General features: G+C 48.2%; 1 protein-coding gene across 2 annotated transcripts in view; it reads left to right on the top strand.

Annotated features, from left to right (window-relative positions):
• Positions 1–21,653, top strand: part of RICTOR (RPTOR independent companion of MTOR complex 2) — a 1,569,237-nt gene that overhangs the window by 536,543 nt on the left and 1,011,041 nt on the right. For both annotated transcript variants that reach the window (XM_086960557.1, XM_086960556.1), the window contains exons 18-19: positions 7,268–7,369; positions 8,646–8,692. In XM_086960557.1, coding sequence (XP_086816683.1) covers positions 7,268–7,369; positions 8,646–8,692 — 149 coding nt within the window. The remainder of the gene's footprint in view (positions 1–7,267; positions 7,370–8,645; positions 8,693–21,653) is intronic.

Raw genomic sequence — 21,653 nt, 5'->3', positions numbered from 1 at the left:
GACACAGGAGGGAAGTTACATGCACTTTAAACTCGTACATGGAGACGGTGGGGTACACGTTAGGGAACATTTCTTGACCATACAATTTATATTTCCTCAAGTACACCCCGTAGCCTGTTCCTCTCCGGTGGGAGGGGGCAGGAGCCTAGCTGGGATTGGTAGGGCTCCCCATCTACAAGATGGCCGGAGCCCGGGTCGCGCTTCACCTAGTCTCCCCCCACCTGAGGGGTGTGGTTGGCACAGGCTGCCCCCCCCCCCCCCCCCCCCCCCCCCCCCCACCCTTTCTGATGTAGTTTTTCCTGCCAGTCTTTCCGCCAGAGTGGGGGTTAGAACTAGTGGGGGCCAGTTGCTGGGTACAGCAAATGGTCTGGAGAAGCTCACACAGGCGGCATGCCTTTGAAGTTTCCCCCTGCCCATCCTGGGGGAGGAGACCTAGCACCTCGCCCAGGATGTGCATTGTTGCAGGCCCAGGAAAGCGGGGGCTCTCCACCCAGGGGTCCAGCAACATGTGTGCTGTGTGGCAGCCTCTGCAGCCACTTTGCCCAGACGTGGATTGCAGGTTAGGGTTTCAGAGGGCATCTCTAAGATGCCCTCTGGTGCATTTTACATTTAATCCCACACTGACATCAGAGAGGGTTTAATTTGCTGAGAAGTTTGGTACCAAACTTGTCAGTCTTCAGTGTAGCCATTATGGTGCTGTGGAGTTCGTAATGACAACCTCCCAGCACCATATACTCTTAATGGCATCACTGCACTTACAGTGCCCAGGAACGGCCCTGGGTACTGTAGGGGCACAGGGCTCATGCACCTGTGCCCACACCTCTGGCATAGGGCACCCAGCTAGAGGGGTGACTGAAGTATGCCAGGGCAGTGGGTTCTGTGGGCATGGCACACAGGGATGTGTTCCATGTCGACTTAGTGGTTTATTTCTGTACTTAGGCACTCAACCTGCAAAGGCAGTGTGTGGGTGCCAGGGTACAGGGCCCCTGAGGGTGGCACAATAAGTGCTGCAGCCCTCATGGGTCTTTTCTGGTCACCATGCCCTGGGTACCTTGGGTACCATTTAATAGGGGCTGACAGGTGGCCATAGATGCCAATTGGGTTTTTAGTTTCAGCACCGATTTAGGGAAGGAATAAAGGCCCTGGGTACCTGGTTGGCAGGAACCCAGGGCACACTCAGTCAAAGCACATCAGCAGTTCAGAAAAAAGTGGGGGCATACCAATGCAAGAAAGATGGCACTTTCTCACATAAGGGTTCCTTGCGTTCCACTCCCTGGGGTGGTACCACCGCTCAGGATGCTCCTTTCTTGGTGTTCATATAATAAACAGTCGTTCTCTTCTGTGGGGGGTAAATTTCCCTGGTCTGCCGATCTGAGGTTCTTCTCAACATTTATGCGTGCTCCTCTTCACAGCTCCTATTGGCACTTTTGGTGCCTCTGTTGCCACTCCCTTCAGATGTGTCGTTTTTTTCATTGGGTGTCACCCTACACTATGTCTGCTGTGCCTGCAGTACAGCTCCTTGATGCCGGTCGTCCCAGGTGCTGCACCCTGGATCTCTGTTTTTCGTGAGTAAGTTCTCATCTTGGCCTTCAAGCTGCCTGGTTGGGCAGTCCCATGCTCATTTTAGCTACGCCACCTTGTTGTCTCTGTGGCTACCTGCTCTGTGCATGTTTTAGTTGTGGCCCGCATCAGCGTGCTTCTCAGTGATTCTCTTCGGCCCTGTCGCCCCTTTGGTGACTAGTTGTGCATTTGGCGTGTCCTTTGTTCCCACCTGTACTTCTAAAACGTTGCTCAGTCCTGCCTCTTGCCCTTCGATTCCTGGTTGTGGCCTCTCGACCTCCCTTGCATGGGCTAGCCTGGTAGGCTCTGGTTACTTCTCTTCATGTTATCCTCTAGCTTAGTTGGTGTTAACTTTGTGCACTATTGGGCTGGGAGTAGTCATTCTTCCTCCTTTGTTCTGGACACTCTCTTCTGTCCTAGGATATTTCTAGTGCCTTTTATACATCTCATTCTCACCCTGGTATGGTGTCCTGCCATTCTGGCAGTTTTGTGATATCTTGTCTCCTGTTGTCTTTTGCTCTTCCGAGCTACTTGGGTGGCTGTCTGGCTGCTCCGCCACAGCCTTTCCCATAGTCCATCACTCTGGTGCCAGATTAGGGCTTCAGGCACTTTCTGTTGTTCTATCGATGACCCTCCTCCCCCTTGGGGTATAGCTGTGGTATCTATTCTAAGTTAAGGAATCTGCGGCTAGCTGTCTCTATCAGAGGTACGGGTTACTTACCTTAGATAACGATGTATCTGGTAGGGACGTTGTCTAGCCGCAGATTCCTTAACACCCACCCATCCTCCCCGTTCTGCGAGGACCAGGTGGGCTTCTCCACTTTGCCTCCTTTCAGTTGCCTTTGGTTTTCTTACAGGGTGCTCACATGGTTACACCCCTTTAAAAATGTCCATATGTGGCTGCCTCCCTCCAGGTGGCTTTTTTCCTGTAAAACGGTGCCTTTTGATTCACCATCATCAGGAGATTCTTCTTCTCCTGTTGCCTTCCCTCCCTCCCTCCCGCCTTCTCCATTGGCTCAGGGCTATTGTCTCCTTTGTATATGTCTTCTTGCGGATCTGCTGGGCTTTGTTTCGGCCTCCCTTTATCTATAAGGGAAGTGCTATTCTTTTCATACCTTCTCGCAGTAGACTGTTCTTCCTGTGGCCCATCCTTGTTGGCTGGTACAGTTCTACTTGGTAATAACAATCTACCTTTGTCTGTTGAGATATTCTTCCTTTGTTACTCAGCCTGTGGGGACGGTCCATACTTCGCCATGTGTTTTTTTTTTTATCAGAGCTTGCTCTGCCTTTCTTCACTTATATGGAAACAGTGGTTGATCCGGTCTTTTATGATGGTGTTTTCCACCAATAGCTTTCTTTCTTTTACGGATTTTTCATCCTTCGCACACTGCTCCCATACTTTCACAGTTCTCTTGGGGGCTCTGCGTTGTGACGCGGAAACGTTTCTCAGAAGAAACCTGACGTCATTGAGCCGGAAGGGACTTATATGACCTCGCTGACGTCACGTCCGTGGACGATGTCAGGGAGGGGTTGTGTGGCGCCGTCACCCGGCGTGCAGAGGTGCTGCTGCAAAAAGTTTTCCAGATCCAGTTTGACGCCTGGGGATAGTCTAAGTTAAGGAATCTGCGGCTAGACAACAGCTGTGTCGTCGGATTCCTGAGGAAGGACTTGCAGCAGACCGCAGTGTTCTTAAGATGGTGCCTGCGGATGCAGGGTGACTACTCCTTAGCCACAAGGGAGAATCTTGAAGAAGAAATCTTGAAGTCCTTTCGAAGAAAGTCGTGTCTTGATTCCAAAGATAATCTAATTTGAACAGGGGGCCCGCTCCTATCTTTATACTAAGAAAAGGGGCTGACCCGGTGACTAGGTCCTGCCTATGGGTGGGACTAGGAGGGGGGTAGTTACACCCCTCTCCCATGCCGGACTTCCCCCAGGCCAGGGGCTGGTGTGCCCCTGGAACTGGTTCTGACCGGCCTATGCGTAGTGAGCACCGGGGTGCCACTCAGCAGTCACCTTCCTGTAAAGCCCTGCCTACCCAGGATACACAAAACCCTGTCTGGGATGGTGCTAGCACCGCCCCGGACAGGAAACCCTTTGTCCAAGCTCTCCTCGCTGGAAGGACTCCCAGCAGCAGGAGGTCAGACTCGTGTCTGTGGTGGCAGCATCCATTTTGTGGAGCTGAGGCTTCGTTTAACTTTAACCGGGGTTCACAGTTACATACATGTCGTGTCCCTCTAGGAGGGTGGAATGTTAACCCCGTCGCCAGAATTGGCGAGGGGTTAGTATTCCAATTCGTATGACACCTTACTCGACATGTTTTGATAAAGCAATACCAAAGATAGCATTTAACCGCGAGGATTATAATGCACTTAAGAGTATATGGTATGCGATATCATGGAACAGCTATTAGGACTAGGTTCCGCAAGCTGCAGACAGGCTCAGCTCATGCCAGAGCACCATCTCACACGATTCCAAGCACTCTGCCTTCAGGATTGTTAAGGCCTGCCATAGGAGTGACTGATAGGAATCTGTGTATCCATTTTTATGGTTAGATATAGGTATACTATATCTACAGCAAAGGGTGATTACACGACCTTGCCCCAGCTGTCATGCAGCCAGTTGTGTCAAATTTAGGAGGCCAGCCAGGGGTGGCATAATACATGCTTCAGCCCCTGGTAGGCCCTGGGTACACCTATGCCCTGAGTTACAGGGTCTGATAAGGTGGCCCAGTACCAATTGGTAAATGCACCTAGGGTACATGTTGTAATTTAGAGAGAGAACAGCCAGGCTGTGGGTCTGATTGGCAGGCCCACAGCCAGAGAAAGTCGTAAACCAGTGAAACAAAAGCAAAAAATCTGGGTGATCATAGGATTGCAGACCCTACTCTCCTACACCGCCCACATGCGGGGACCCCGGAGCAATAACAAATTATATATATATCTTTTGACACAGCTCGACGAAATCCGGCTTCCCTGGCACCTCTGACCTCTACTCACCTCTACAGCCAAGCTGAGAACCGTGAGTGCGACGAGACCTCGAGGGACCGACGATCGCCAAGACTGCACGACTTCTTTACAGCAAGCCCGCCGAGTGTTCCACTGGTGAGTGCTTTGGGGTCCGAGAAGCCCCGACCCTGAGCAGCTCCAGCACTGAAGATCAGCCTCCCAGCATCTCCACGATCTGCGTGGGGCCCTTCTGCTTTTTGCTGCTCACCGCGTTGTTTAGCTACTAGCCGGCTGGCTTGTGGCCTTCTTAACGATGCCCGACGACATCACTGCTGCTGGTCTGGTTGCTCCAGACTGGCCCTTGCTTCCTTCCACAAGAGAAGCACCCCGGACCCTCCTGGTCCACTCCAGACGCCATTTTAGGTCCACCGCGTGGGCTTGAATTTGCCAAGGCTTTGTTGCCCAATCCTGGGTCCAGCAACGCCGACCGCTTCATCCATCGTGGGACAGCTCGCTCCTCCATCCTGGTCGCCGACAACGCCTCCTGGTCCGTGAGATCTGCAGAGCACAGCGTCGCCCACTCACCTAGTCGAGGTGACTACCATCCGGTGCCCTCCTGGTGCCACCTGACTACTGGCTAGTAGTCACGAACTTGGTCCCCTCTGCTTTCAGGTGTCATCTCTCTTCAAGATCCAGGCTTGGATCACTTCGAACTCTCTTCACTGGTCGCCTGCCAGCATCTTTCTTCCAGGCTCCTGGTCCGTCTACGAGGATTCCTGACGCCTTTTGAGACATATGCAGCTGCAGCCCCTGGGCTAGGTAACTTCGGCATTCCGGTGCCCCAGCATAGCCTCACTATCCAAGGGTCAGAATCCACTTTCGTTTTCCTCCTACCAGGTTGGGTTCGCCCGAGAACACTAACTTTGTCTTTACTAGCTACCATAGACTTTGTCCCGCATCACGCGTGAGAGTGCACACTCTGCACCCGAGTCCCCTGGGTCTCCTAGAAGTAATTTAACGATTCTATAGTCAAGTCCTAGCGATTCCAAAGCCTATTAGTACTGTACTTACCTGCTAGTAATTTCGCATTCCACTTTCAGAGTATATGGTTTTCCGTGCCCCTCGGGCATTTGTATATACTGTGCTAACTTAAGTATTTTCGTAAGAGTTTTGTGTTGTGCTTAGTACCCTGTCCTCATAAAGAGTACAGGGCTGTTGTGATTTTAATAAATACACTGTTTATTTTCATAACACTTGTGTGGTGTCCTTTCACTTGGTGTTCAAGGGGTATATGTGTGGTATAACAGCTGGCTTAACACGCCCTCTCGAGTCTTTAGCCTTAGACTGCTCGTATCCATGCTACTAGGATAGCTGGTCTATAAGGTTGACTTACAACCAATCATCAATAAGGGTTATATACAATAACCTCTGAGCACACTTAAGCAATTTCTATATATAACACAAACAAGTATCTGGCAATCTATCAATAAGGGTTGTTTGGACTGATACAAAGTGTTCACTAGAATAGTGAACATTATATATCAGGCCAACTTCTCACAGGCGGGACTATTCAGTGCTTAGGACTTTGATGAGTTTACCCCTGGAAGAGAACTAGGATTACTAGTAAGTAACTTATCCTTCCGTCTATTTTGCTTTTCAAAGTCTTCAGTACGGAACTTAAGTTTCTGAGTTTCTTGTTCCAACATAGGAAATTTGGTAGTTAAATCTTGAAGGTCTCCCACACGTTTCATCTTCCCCTTCATAACAATTCTCTGATCCTCCGGTTGTTGCAGTTTTCCGTTAGTGGTAACCATGAATGTTTGCCGACCACATACCTCATCTAGGATAGAGTTCAATACAGGATTGAGGGATATAAAATAGGAGGTGGGTAATTTTTCACTCTCTACGGTTTAGTGCCTGAAGAGGACGGCTTGGAAGATGCATGCAAATCACTGTCCGTCTTGTTACAATGAAAGGGACGCTTTGGTGAAGATAGGAAAGGAACAAAACTGGCCCAGTGAAGTGAATAAGAGGTCGCAAAAACCTGTTTTCACAAATTCTCTAGAAATGTTGTTGTAGTTAGCCACAATAAGGCTCTGTTGTTCATAGGATGTATACCGCAATCGTGACTGAGAGAGCGGTACAGGAGAGGCCACAAATTTGAATAAGCTCCGCGTCCGCGTTGGAGCTCACATTTCATACATCTGCATCACCCACACTCTAGTCATTGCTTGTAAGGGGGTACTGCTTTACAGTCTATGCAGAGCATGCATATCTACAGCAACACATGCTATAAACTGAAAATGTTACCCTGCATGCATCTGTTCATTACATATAGAGCTGTAGATACACATGTGCCCACCCTCCTTCCTGAAAGCATGTAATCTGATCACACATTTCTTCCTTTACTTATTACTTTTTTGCAATCTTCATGAGCTCCATACTGTGTTTTCTCGCGACTCCATACTACTCTTACCGACTTTGCGGAAAACACGTGCCAGATAAGGAATGACTCACCCTACACCTTGTGACTCGAAAGACTTCTTCGAAGAAAAACAACTTGCAAATATCCAAGCCTAATAGTAGATGTCAGGAGTATGCAGAACATGCGTATCTACACACTACATACAGATGTTTACAAGGTGAGTAACGTTTCCCTTTCCTTTTTAGTTTTTTGCTATGAAGACTGGGTCTAAACATGAAAGTAAGATTTGCTACACAACTTGTGCTGTGGAAAAAATATGTTCTTTACCTTGTGACAGGACACAGAAGAAGCCCTTGTGACAAATCTGAGAGATTGCCAAGTCCTCAACCATAAGGAAAATCTACAATGGAATTGGAATCTTATAGGGACCATACTTAAGGTCAGATTTGAATCCTCGAAAAACTTACTGAATGTCTCAAAATATTTTTTCCAGAAAAGTAGGCAGTTAAATAATTGTTAGATTTGCTTGTGACTGTTAAAATGCAAGTCCTTCATTGTAAAATGTATGTTAGATGTGAAATTGGTTCCCCTGAACTTAATATAGACACATATCTTTACATTATGATTAAATATGTTCCTCCAAATTGGATGGTTATATAATTTTGAGGAGAAGCCTAAGAAGTGTGCATTCTTGGATTGTAATGTGACCTGTGAATCGGAAGAAATCTCTCGAGGGCTTCACGTCTTTACATTTTTTCAGCTGAATACTAATAACATAGATCTTATTCCATTTTAATTCTATCCCCGAATTATGGGACGTGCCTGTCCTTGCTGATGATTCATGAAATACTTCTCATAGCTGAAAAACAAATGGTGTGCTTCCTTTGCCATACTTATGAAAGTTTGATACATTTAACCTGTTTGGTACATGCGCAACATCTCACTTACTTTGTTGGTCTACTTGCAGCATGGTGGTTACCAGAGATAAGAAAGAAGAATATCTCACTGATTCACGAATAAATAATTTTTAAGTTTGTAAAACACTGAATTACCTGAAGGTTTCCTGGTGTCCTAGAAAGTTATCACTTTCACCTTGATATCGATGGTAGAATTATTCTGCCATAGATCTCTGAAAATGATATGGACATGCTAAAACAGAATCTCTCCCGCTATGCCATTCAGTCTGGAGCATCATTCTTCCACTTAGTCTGTCCTTCCTACAGTTAAACAAGAACAGGAAGTGCAACTCTTCCAGAAAATCCTCATCCAACATTAAAATTGATCATTTTAGCTCCCATCACAATCTGGATCGTAAATTGAAGGACTATCTACCTCTTCCTCATTTCACTTGATTTACAAAATCTCAACTCTTTCTTAACTACATCCATATGCTCTGTTGGACCGTGGCCAGCTTTGTGTTGTATACCAAAAATACACCCATTGTACAAAGTCTTATTAAACCTTTAATACCCATATGGGGAAGGTGGTACTCTCCTCGGGCAGTGTTTGATTTCTAGTACTTGAGAGGAGAAAGATATTCCAATTATCTTGCTAGAAAGGTAAATTGTATTATTTATGCATGTTTATGCATGTACTCTTGTCTGTTCACCTGGTATGTGTAACTCCAACCTAAGATAGCCAGATGTTCTAATGATGCATGTTTAAGCTGCAATCTATTGAAGCGTTGTCCCATTCTTGTTTTTTTATTATTTTAGTGGCCTAATGTAAATCTAAAGAACTACAAAGATGAACAACTTCAGAGGTAATGTACGTTTTCAGTATTGAGACTTTTATTTGTGATCTTGCCACAAACATTTGCATGCATATTCAGAGGTGCCGGTACTCAAGTAAATTTCTCCTCCCAAATCCATTAAATGGATAAAATCTCTAGCATGGTATGTTTGTATTTGTAATAGCACTAACCTTCATTGCCTTGCTTTCACAGCGCATTCTCTATGTGAGTGCCCTTTTGTTCAGATCTGGAAAAGTCAACCTGAAGGAACCAGTTTTTGATAGTGATAGTGTTTGCTTATATGTGTTTAATACGTTGTTTAGTGTCTGGTTTTCAAAGTTGTTTGGATGATTTAGTACGAGAGTACAATAAGTTTAAGATGAGTTCGTGCAAGAGTAAAATAAGTCTGATCTTGTAAAAACGTTTGTGGTGTTTTTATGAATGGTAGGGTTTACCAAAGGACTTTTTCATGTATTTTTCCTAGTAATAGTCAGTTGTCTATTCCTTGGCTTTAGCATAGTTTATTCTGTATACGCATAATAAGTCTGATCTATTTGGTGAATTCTTTTCATGACCCTCCTGGACAATCCGAGATAACTGGGCGTCATGTGGGATGGTTAATTGCCTTTATAACCTACATTCTGGGACTGCAATGTACTCCAGTTGAATGGCGACACACTCGTCTTCAAGCTCTTGACTCTTTCAAAGGTTTATTGTGTGATGATGTTTCTTGATGGTGGTGTTCTTTTTATGCTTTTTTTTATCAGTAAATGCCAGCAGCATTTGTAAAGCACACAGCTACCTCCAACAGAGGTGTCCCGGCACTGGGGGCCATCGGGAAGATTAAGCAAGCTATTGCCCAGAGTCACATGGTGCTGGACAAACCTGCCGCTGGAGCCGGGGATCGAACCATGAACCCTGTGGTCCAGAGTCAGGCACCCTGGCCGATGCGCCACACCTCTTTCGCTGTTTCTAAGTTTATATTGCTGTGGTTCATGACACTGTTGTTGATTTGGGCTCACTTCGCCAATGATACAGCTTTGCAGCTTTTTTTGGTGCATGAAGGTTAGCTGTTCTATCTGAAGTGTGCTAGGTGACTATTTGTAGCTGTGATTGAAACAATGGTATGCAATGGTGGTGTGTGTTGACAAAGGGAGACTAAATGCCCTTTGAGTGTGGTCACAAGCCACCGAAGCACCTCTTCACTGAGGAACAAGGAAGAAAGATATGAGATGACGAAGAATCATGCTGAAGTGGCAGTTTATTCGTTAAATCACAAGTATATCAGAAAATGCATATATCATTCCATTAAACTAAAGCTAACACCATTAAAAGCCTGACTTCACTCCGTCAGGAATAGAACACATGATTATATTTATAATGCACAGGACTCTAGAAGACAGGCTTTAATTAAGATCTGTTAAAAGGCATAATTGAATTCAATAAGAGATTCAAAGATACGGAACACGTTTTATGAAAATCTAGTGCCTACAGGCAAATCTTTCTAAAGAGAACTAGCCATGCAAGGTTAACATTTCAAGAGACCCTAAAAGCAAGGAATTAGGTATGGATGAAAAGTACAGAGAATAATCAAATATTAAAAAAGGCAAAATAGGTTATCTCGATTGGGAGGTACCACCTGAGAAATAGGCTTTGAAATCCCAAATCAGATAAACGGCCGGCCGGAGAACCGACGCATGTGTTGGACACAGCAGCAGAGTTCTGGGGTCTAGGTGGTGTGTCAGGCCTATTATACCTGTGAAATGCGGAATAGCTTGACTGCACTGACGTACTTTCTGGTTCAGGTGGCTGACAGCATGTCCTAGGACACGGAAATGGTCAGGTGGTTGAGCGGGTGGTTGGCCATGCTTGACCGCAAAATATAAACAAAGAACAACTTGTCACATACATATCTCTAAAAATATATAGGAGAGCGGAACTTAAAACAGGTGCTACTCTCGCAAGATACGGCTGTGCTTTCATTTAGGCAAGTTTGAAATATTTCAAAACAATAATTCAAATAACGGTCCAAGATGTACCAACTTGTACCAGTTGGTCCTGTGTACGTGTGTGTTGGTCTTGCAACTGTACTTGTGGTATATATATATATATAATCATTTTTTCTCTTACCAATGCAGCTCCCATCTAGGAGGCTAAACAATGTAATAAACCTATGAAACTGCTTTTGCAAAATACATAATATAAATATATAAACATTATAAACATAAGAGAGCCAGTAGCACTTGAATTCTGTTTTTAATGAGTACACCTCATGGAGAAAACTGCAACGAAAGCAGACATTGTTAGCCTACAGGCTGCATTGTAAACCAATAGCATAGAAAATGAAAGCATTTTCATACAAAACTGGAACCATGCCTTTAAGGCAGCCATGATCCCTAGCTGCCCATCATGCCTCAGGGGTGACCGTTAGGTCAGTTGTTCTTACTGGCTCCTTCAGTCAAGGACCCTAGATTCACAGCTTTTTCTTTTTATGGCTTTCTGTCAAAAAATATCTGATATTTTTGATGATTTTTTACTTTCACTCGTAGTCTTTTTACCTTAGAGTGAGAGTGAAACCTTTTTTGAGTAGCAGAGAATGTTTATTTCTGTCAGAAATGCCTTCATTATGTGATCCTTGCCATGCCTGTGGCAAGAAGAAGGCTAGGTCTGATACATACCCTGTGGGTATCCTCTGCCTCCCTGATTCTCACTCTTCTGCCAACTGTAATCATTGCAAGAATTTGTTGAGAAGGACCATCAAAGACAGGGAGAGAATTCGACTTTATGGCCTCTCTGAAAGAGAAAGGTCTCCAGTGAGGCAGCAGAAAGAACTCTGTAGACGTTGAGAGTCAAGGTTCCGATCTGTTCTCTATCGGCATTGGGATCGACACCGAATCTGCCGATGGCGTTGAAATCGTCGTCTAAGACTACGGTGGTGCTGGCCCATCATTCTTCTAAGAAATCGACAACGCTCTCAATGTCGACGAAGGTAAAGGGCCCTCCGATGTCGTCCACCAGGCGACGATCTACTTCGAGGAGCAAGTCCCCATCGACGCTGGCTAGGCGATAGACGTTGAGACACAACTTCATTGTCGCCACGGCGATCGGCGTCAAGGCAAAGTTCTCCAACGTGGTCTGTCCAAAGATCTTTGACGTCGAGGCGCAAGACTCAGTCGCTGACGTCGAGACAGAAGTCTCTGTCGAAGTCAGTCTAAAGAATGTCGAGGCGCAACACTCCTTCGCCGACATGGAGGCAGAAGTCTCCGTCGAGGTCAGAGCAAAGATCTTCGCTGTTGAGGCGGAAATCTCCGTTGACGGCACCACAGCACCGGTCGACGTCCAGTCACCGGCCTTCAGAGTAGAGGCGGCTGACGTCGAAACACGGTACTCAGTTGGCGTCAAGTAGATGTTCGACATCGAGAGGCTGTTCAGCTGCAGGATTGAGTCCTCCGTCCAAGAGGAGAAAGTCCACGTTGAGCCAGGCATTTCCGTCGCCTGGTCAACGTTGAGAAGGCAGAGTGTTCAAAGATGTTCCAGATCAACCTTGAGACACCAGACCAAAGAAGCTTCATGTCCGGTAAGCCTGTCCACATCACCGACGTCGAGAACAGGTTCTCCCAGCTCTCACAGAGGTTCAACGTCAAGATCTCCGGAGGTCGTGATCTCGACTTCCAGCAATCTAGTGTCCAGGGGACACCAAGATTCGTCGACCAGGCCTGCACAAGAAAGAGAGAACTCTCCTCCTACTCCACATTCTCCTGAGGGGCAAGAAGGGCAAATATCGCCTTCCATCCATCTTTCACTAACATGGAACAGACCCTTGCATCACTGGGCCACAACTCCAGCCACAAGGGCACAGCATTACTCAAGCCCCCTTCACAGGTCTCTGTTGGCTAGACTGGTACAGGCGGTGGATAGAGAGCGTACTCCATCAAGAGCCAGGGATCGCAGTTGCACTCCTGCGCGCTCTCTCACAGAGGTAGATCTAGGTTCAAGGCATGTGGGCTGCTGAATTCATATCTGTGCATAGATCGCCGCCTAGTGTTTGGTCCGGATGATCGCACATTGTTGTCCTGGAAGAGTCTTCGAAGTATCACGAGATAGGTGGCTCCTCCCCTGGACTACAGTGCGCATGGGCATCGACTCCATCCTCAGATTGTTTTTTTCCGCCATTGGGTTCGGATGTATATTGGTTCCCTCTAGTCAGAATCGATAAACTTTAAGGCCAAAAGGTCTTTAGTTTTCTTCGTCGGTATAGTCTTGCGTTCGGTGCCTGATTCTTCCAGCTCGGTTCCGAGCCGGATTCCATAGAATCGCGTGCTTTCGGCGCGGAGGGCTCAGTCGACGCCACAGACCCTATCGACTACTCATCATGGAACGGAGCGTGTTCAAGAAATGTCCCGTCTGCAACTCCAAGTATCCCCACATCGACGTCCACCCGGTGTGCAACAAGTGTCTGTCGCCGGATCATGATGAAGCCAGTTGCATTGCATGGCTTGTTCCCGTTTCAGGTCCAAGAAGACGCTTAAGCATCGGCGCGCTTCGCGCCAGGAGGCCCAGCAAACTGCACTGGCGCCTGTGGACATCTTCGATGCCGGGGATGATGAGGAGGGAGCTGACCGGGAAGTTGGTGAAAACCTGTCAAATCCCGCGTTGGAGGTCGACTATAACTACGACGCGGATGCTGAAATGTTCGAAGCTGAAGAAGTCGTCGACGAGGTAGAAGACGACGACGGGGCCTTTGGGGCCATGGAAGATAGCTCGAGCGAAGAGCTAACTCAAACTGACATTGGGGCCGTAACGCTTCAAAAAGCTCAGGTCGAGGGATCGCCACTAGGCCTTACCCAAGATCTTACAATGGGTTCTACGGCCCCGCCTTCGGGCTCGGCTACGGACATTAATATTGAGCCGCACCCTGCAAAATCGAAACCGAAAGTAAAACCAACTGTCTCGACGCAAGCAAAAGCACTGGTGCTCCCCTCGAAACCGAAAGTGTGCATTACTTTGGTCGGATCGAAGGCTTCGGACCCGTCGGCGCCGACAAAGCAGAAGGGTGTTATCGATCCGAAGACACAGGTCAAGGGCGTTGAGACGAAGTCTGCCACGCCGAAGACAAAGGTCAAGGTGGTCGAGCCGAGTAAATCGGCGCTGAAGACGGTCGACGCCAACAAAGGACTCGGTGATCCGAAGGTTCTCGAGACTCCGCGTCAACAAAACAAGGCCAAGAGCGGCGCAACCCGCGAGTCCACGCCTAGTGGTGCCTCGAAGGATCCCGTCGGCTCGACGCAACCGTCCGCCGCTTTCTCCAAGCAAGTGGCGGACTCCCTAAAGCGCATCAAGGAGAAGGGCTCGGCTGTCGGCCCGAAAGATCCTCCACCTTCGAAGCCGGTCGAGAAACCTCACAAAGCGTCGACGCCCATTCACTTCACGTTGCCGCCGAAGGTGGCGCTGAAGGCTTTCACCCCTAGGATGGGCGCCAGCGTGCCCGAGAAGGTGCCCTCGGTGCCGAAGTCGACGACGGTGGTCCCCACCTTGAAGCATCGACACTCTTCGTTGGAAGAACAACAAGAACACTTTATCGATGCCGAAACGGGCAGACTTTCCCTCCATAAACGGAAAATTGCCCCGGAACAGCCAATGGCGTCCTACAAAATTCCTTTAAAGAAAAAGGATTCCACTTCAACTCCTGTTCTTGTGGAACCACTTTCTCCACATGCCCATGATGTCTCACCCACTTACTCTGACTTGGACACTGGGGAAGGCGATGATGAGGATGAGTACAGCTATCCTGTCTACACAGACCCTGAAGATACCAATGAACCCTGGGCAGCTGGTGCTGACCCAGGTGATCCTCACTCTGCCCCAGACACTCAACTCTATTCTGTGAAAACGTCGCTTACAGAGGATTCAGCAGCGTTTAATGCCCTCATTGAACGGGCGGCTAAAAATCATGACGTCCAGCTCCATGCTGACCCCATTGAAGTGGACTTTCTTTTTGATACCTTTTCTGTCTCAGAAAGAACTGTCAAGACTCTTCCTATGTTGAAGGGTGTCTTAAAACATGCTGGGGAGATCTTTAAGGAGCCTACCAGAGCCAGCGTGATAAACCCTAGGATTGAGAAGAAGTATAAACCAGCGCCTACTGACCCTACTTACATCAAGGGACAGTTGCCTTTGGACTCTCTTGTTGTTTCAAATGCCCAGAAGAGGGCCGATTCTCAAACAATGGGTGATGCTCCTCCCCCACACAAAGAATCTAAGGTGTTTGAGGCATCAGGGAAATGGGTGGCAGCCCAAGCGGCCAATATCTGGCGCATTTCCAATACACAAGCACTTCTAGCGAGGTATGACAGGGCACACGATGACACACTGGAGACCCTGTTGCATCACCTGCCAGACGAATACATGGAGGCAGCTGAGATGCTCATTCAAGAGGGGAAGCTGATATCCAATGCTTCAATTAAATGTGCACTGGACGCGGCTGACACCGCGGCCAGAGCTGTCAACACTAGCGTCATGTTGAGACGACATGCCTGGCTCAGATTCTCGGGGTTTAAGCCAGAGATACAGACCACCATTCTTAATCAGACAGTAAATCCTGATCATCTGTTTGGCCCAGAGGTGGACACCACCTTGGAAAAGATTAAGAAGGACACTGAAACTGCTAAGTCCATGGGTGCCTTGCAGTCCCAGCAATTCAGGGGTGGGTCTTTTCGTCGCTCAAGCACTAGAGGCATGTCCAGAGGCCAGCTCTCCCAAACCACGCAGTACTACAAAGGCAACACGCAGTCCACATACACCAAACAAAGTCGAGGTAGATATCGTGGTAACATCGCCAAAGACAGGGGTCGTGGAAACAACAACTCCAGATCCTCTGCCACCAACAAACAGTGACGCCTTCAGCAGTCAGTTCCTGCCGGTCTGGAAATCCATCACCACAGACAGGTGGGTCACACAGCTCATACAGTACGGTTATTGTCTGGAGTTAACATCCACTCCACCCAACTTGCCCCCAAGACACCGTCCTATGTCCGACGAGCATTTGCACTTCTTGCAGCAGGAGGTTATCGTCATGCTGCAAAAAGGGGCAATCGAGCTCGTGCCTGTGGAAGAAAGAGGCACAGGAGTTTACTCACTGTACTTCTTGATACCAAAAAAGGACTGGTCCCTCAGACCCATACTGGACCTCGAACCCCATAATCAGTACATTCTATCAGAGCATTTTCATATGCTGACCCTGCAGCAAGTACTCCCGTTGCTCAGTCAGGGGGATTTCCTCTCAACTTTATACCTAAAGGATGCGTATTTTCACATTCCGCTGCACCCGTCACACAGAAAATACCTCCGGTTCACCATCCAAAACCAACATTACCAGTTCAAGGTTTTGCCTTTCGGGGTCACCACGGCACCCAGGGTGTTTCCGAAGTGCCTGGCGACGGTAGCAGCGCACCTAAGGAGACAAAACATTCACGTCTACCCTTAACTGGACGACTGGTTCATCCAGTCAGTCAGCCCAGCAGTGTGCCGCCCACATGTCCCACACCATTCACCTTCTTCACGATCTGGGATTCTCACTGAATTACCCAAAGTCCCACCTGCAACCCACCCACATACGGCAGTATCTGGGTGCGACGATAAACACTCCGGCAGCCACAGCACAGCCAAATTCAGTGAGGGTCAACAGCATTCAATCGCTGATACAAAGATTCAGACCCCAACACTCGCTTCCAGCGCGAGTGTTCATGCAGTTGATAGGCATGATGGCCTCCTGCATCTCCATAGTCCCGCACGCGAGGCTACATATGCGTCCGCTTCAGGAGTGCTTAGCACGTCAGTGGACTCAGGCTCACGGACAGTTGAAAGACCTAGTGTTGGTGAGCGGTCGGGCATACAACTCTCTGCATTGGTGGAATCCACAAAACCTCTGCAAGGGACGACCGTTCCAAGAGCCTGTGCCACAGATCATCCTGACGACGGACGCTTCTCTCCAGGGATGGGGAGCTCATGTTCTCCATTACACTGTGCAGGACTATGGACACCACAGCAAAGGAAGATGCACATCAATGTTCTTGAACTGATGGCGATCTTCATGGCACTAAAAGCCTTCAAAGTACATCTGTGCAACAAGGTTGTGTTGATCCGGACGGACAACATGACGGCTATGTACTACATTCAGAAGCAGGGAGGAACACACTCTCCACACTCTCCACAGCTGCCTCATCTGGCTCAGAGCATGTGGAAGTGGGCCATTCAGAGAAACATCTTCCTCATGGCAGAACACCTCCCAGGCAAAGACAATCAGATGGCGGACCTGCTCAGCAGGTACAGCCACCAAATGCACGAGTGGGAGATACATCCATCGGTACTCCACCCGTACTTCCAAAGGTGGGGTCATCCAGAGATAGACCTGTTCGCCACAAAGGAGAACGCAAAATGCCGTAGCTTTGCCACCAGATTTCCACACCCACAGTCGCAAGGCAATGTGATATGGATGAACTGGTCAGGCAAATTTGCGTACAATTTTCCCCCAGCACCTCTAATACTGCTGGTAGCACGCAAGCTGAAGCTGCACTCGATGACTCTCATCCTGGTTGCTCCAACGTAGGCTCGCCAACCATGGTACACCACGTTTCTGGAACTGTCTGTGGTACCGCATCAAAGGCTGCGCCTCACACCCAGGCTTTTGACGCAAAGCCATGGCGACATTCAGCATCCAGATCCCCAACAGCTCAACCTGGCGATCTGGCTCCTGAGGTCTTAGAGTTTGGCTACCTCAACTTACCTCCTGACTGTATGGACATCATCCGGGAGGCAAGGAAGCCCACCACCAGAGCATGCTATGCGGCGAAGTGGAAGCGGTTTGTCATTTATTGTGCAGGCCACAACATTAACCCGCTGGATTCATCTATTCAAAACATCATTTGTTATCACTTACATTTGCACAAATGTAATCTAGCCTATGCTTCCATTCGCATACATTTATCCGCAATGGCTGCTTATCTCCAAAACAGACAGCACCTCTCACTTTTCAGGGTGCCTGCCATTAAAGCCTTTCTGGAAGGACTCAAACGTGTCATTCCTCCGCCAACGCCACCAGCTCCGGAGTGGAACCTCAATGTGGTCCTCACCAGGCTGATGGGTCCCCCTTTTGAACCACTGCATTCCTGCGAGATTCAATTCTTAACATGGAAAGTGGCTTTCCTTATAGCGATTACGTCGCTACGACGAGTTAGTGAACTCCAGGCACTAACTATCCAAGAGCCATTTATTCAAATTAATTCTAACAGGGTGGTGCTTCGCACTAACCCTAAATTCCTTCCTAAGGTAGTGTCTCAGTTCCATATCAACCAGACTATAGAACTACATGTGTTCTTCCAAAATCCAGAGTCACTGGCTGAGAGAATGCTCCACACACTTGACGTCAAAAGGGCCCTAATGTATTACATTGATAGGACCAAGGATTTTAGGAAGACTAAACAACTCTTTGTTGCCTTTGCGCCACAACACAAAGGTAGCCCCATTTCCAAGGCTGGTATAGCCAGGTGGATCGTTAAATGTATTCAGATCTGCTATCAGAAAGCCAAGCACACTCTCACCATTCCACCACGGGCCCACTCCACCCGAAAGTTGGGGGCCTCCATGGCTTTCCTTGGAAATATTCCTTTGGAAGACATATGTAGAGCAGCCACATGGTCTACCACACACACATTTACAAAACATTACTGTGTTGATGTGCACTCCAAACAGCAGGCAGCTGTAGGGCAGGCTGTTCTAAAAACACTTTTCCAAACTGCTGCAGCTTGCACGGGCGGCCGCCGTTAATGGAGGGACTGCTATGTATTCTATGCACAGATATGAATTCAGCAGCCCACATGCCTCGAACCCAATATGCTACTTACCAGTATGCATCTGTACTTGGCATGTAGGGCTGCTGACATTCATATCGCCCGCCCTCCTCCCCGGCGCCTGTAGCGGCTGCAGCATTCACACATACTTCTAGCATGGTCATCATTCACTTAGTTTCACTCCATCTTGGCCACAATGGCTAAAAACAATCTGAGGATGGAGTCGATGCCCATGCGCACTGTAGTCCAGGGGAGGAGCAACCTATCTTGTGATACTTCGAAGACTCTTCCAGGACAACAATGTGCGATCATCCGGATCCAACACTAGGCGGCGATCTATGCACAGATATGAATGTCAGCAGCCCTACATGCCAAGAACAGATGCATACTGGTAAGTAGTATATTCGATCCTGAAGCAGGAGGAGGAGGCAGAGATCTCCAACACCTTCCTCCTAACACACACACACACGCACACACACACGCACGCACACACACACGCACGCACACACACACACGCACGCACACACACACACACACACACACACACACACACACACACACTATTCACCTACTCTTACTGACAGCCCGCCGTTAAGGGTTTCTCCGGTGGATGACGGTAGCACTTTTAAAGACGTGCTTGGCAGAGGGCCGGCGAAACTAAACATCCCTATGCCGACTCAACAGAGGTAATCCTGTGTTATCTTTGAGACTTTACACCAGAGGGCAGCACATCTAGACCTCTGCTACCATTGGTAACGGGCCTCATAGAACCAGTTATGGACATTTTCTTCACACCGGCGATACTCAAGACCGCGCCGGGTAGGATTTTGAAGAAATACCGTTTACCGGAAGAAGACACGCTTTTCCTTAAATCTGACCCACCACCGGATTCTGTGATAATCTCTGCAGCAAAAAAGACTAATGCTATGGCTTCCTCCTCTACTATTCCACAGGTTAAGGAGAGTAAGACACAGGATTCGTGGGGAAGGAATGTATGTGGCACATCAGCCTCTATGATGATGGTATCGAATGTATCAGCTCTCTTGGGCTTGTATGAACGGTCTCTGTGGGACTCCCTGCAAAGATTAATGGAAAAGTTACCACAAGAAGATTGCCAGAACTTTGAGATCCTGCATGAAGGCAGCTTGGTGGCTAACCAAGTTATCAGCGCTGCAACTGATGGAGCTACTCTTTGGGCTCATGCCTGTGTGCATGGGATATGCGCTAGAAGAACCGCCTGGCTCCGTCTAACAGCGCTCATACCAGAGGCACAGTCTCGGATCCTAAATCTTCCCTTCTCCTGCTAATCTTTGTTCCAGGCACACACGGATGAAGAAATGTCCCGGATGAAGACGGGGCTAGACACACTAAAGGCCGTGGGTCTAGAGAAGAAGAAAGAGTTCCGCAAATAATTCAGGCATTACAATCGGCGATCCTCCCAACAGAGGGTCCAAACTCCTCATTGGCAGAAAAACCAGGATCAACAAAGATCTCAATATCTAGGCAGGCTTTCCTCCAGAAAAAGTGGAAAGCAGCGTCAGGCTAACACCTCCGCCAAGACGCAGGCCAAACAATGAGAGTGGGGGGAAGTATTTCAAATCATCTCATCATCTCGAAGAGTGACAAGGTATCACAAAGGACCAGTGGGTGATAGCTATGCTGCAGAATGGGTACTCTCTACGTTTTCAACGCCATCCTCCCTCAATCCCTCCGGTTCCATCATCGTGTCACCAGATGAAAATATTGCAGAGCGAAGTTGCCACACTTCTGCGAAAATCAGCCATTGAAAAGGTGCTATTATCTCAGAGAGGGAGTGGGGTATACTCAAGATACTTCTTAGTATAGAAGAAGGGTTGAAAAGCAGAATACAGACCCATTCTGGATCTGCAAACACTCAAGAAATCAATCAGGAAGGAGAAGTTTCACATGTTGGCTCTACATCAAATATATCCACATTGCAGTCAGGGAGATTGGATGTGTTTGCTGGATCTACAAGATGCATGCTTTCACGTTCCGGTCAGTCAACATCATAGACAGTACCTGAGATTCCTGGTGGGATCTTCTCACTACCAGTTCAAAGTACTACCCTTCGGGTCGAAGTCAGCTCCCACAGTGTTAATGAAGTTCATGGCAGTGGTTGCAGCCGCACTACGCCGCAGAGGCATCTTCGTGTAGCTGTTCCTGGACGACTGGCTGTTGAAGGGTCCCTCACTCCACAGCATGAGGAGTAATTTCCTGCATGCCTGGAGCTTTGTCACCGGCTGGTCCTTCATGTTAACTCGATAAATCGACTCCACCACCCACTCAGAAAATCCATTATCTAGGAGCTTTGGTAGATTCCGAGGTAAGAAAAGTGTTTCCTTCGGAGGAGAGACAGTTTTCCATCATGCCAACTTGTTCTGGATAAAAGAACGTTGTTGGTTCGTCTGATTGCCTCCCTGTTAGAGTCAATGGCATCCTGCATCCTACTGGTCCCCAATGCCAGGCTGCAAATGTGTCCTCTTCAGCAGGATCTGGAGCACAAGTGGGACCAGCACACCGCTTGCTGGGATGAAAAAATAAGTCTCTCAAACGCAGCAAGAGCATACATCCCATGGTGGATGAAGGAGAATATGCAAGTAGGGATACCTTTTCATAAAGCATCTCCCTCTCAAACACTGATCACGGTCGCTTCCCTCCAGGGTTGGGCATGGGGTCTCTCCAGACACAAGGTCAATGGTCATCAAAAGAACGGTCGTATCACATAAACATGCTGGAGCTGAGGGCCGTTTACCTGGCCCTTATGGCTTTCCTCCCTTCGATTCAGGCAAGTTCAATCTTAGTACAGACGAACAATACCACCACCATGTACTACCTGAACAAACAGGGGGGAACTCGCTCACGCACACTGTCTCTGGAAGCTCAAGTTCTCTGGCATTGGCTCCTGGCACAGAACCTATCTGTCACAGCGGTACACCTGCTGAGAGAACAGAACGCGAGAGCGGATGCTCTCAGTCGACACTTCGAAGACAGTCAGGACTGGGTTCTCAGCGACGAGGTCGTCGAAGCCAATTTCCAGGGTTGGGGTTATCCCAGCATCGATCTCTTTGCGGACGACGAAAATGCAACTCCTCAAGGTTCTACCGGTCCGGGTCGAAAGGGAATGC

Source organism: Lissotriton vulgaris, chromosome 3_1, assembly GCF_964263255.1.
Source record: "Lissotriton vulgaris chromosome 3_1, aLisVul1.2, whole genome shotgun sequence".
In the NCBI taxonomy this organism is placed as follows: domain Eukaryota; kingdom Metazoa; phylum Chordata; class Amphibia; order Caudata; family Salamandridae; genus Lissotriton; species Lissotriton vulgaris.
Note: the sequence above shows the minus strand (reverse complement) of the source record. Positions and strands in the feature narration are given on the sequence as shown.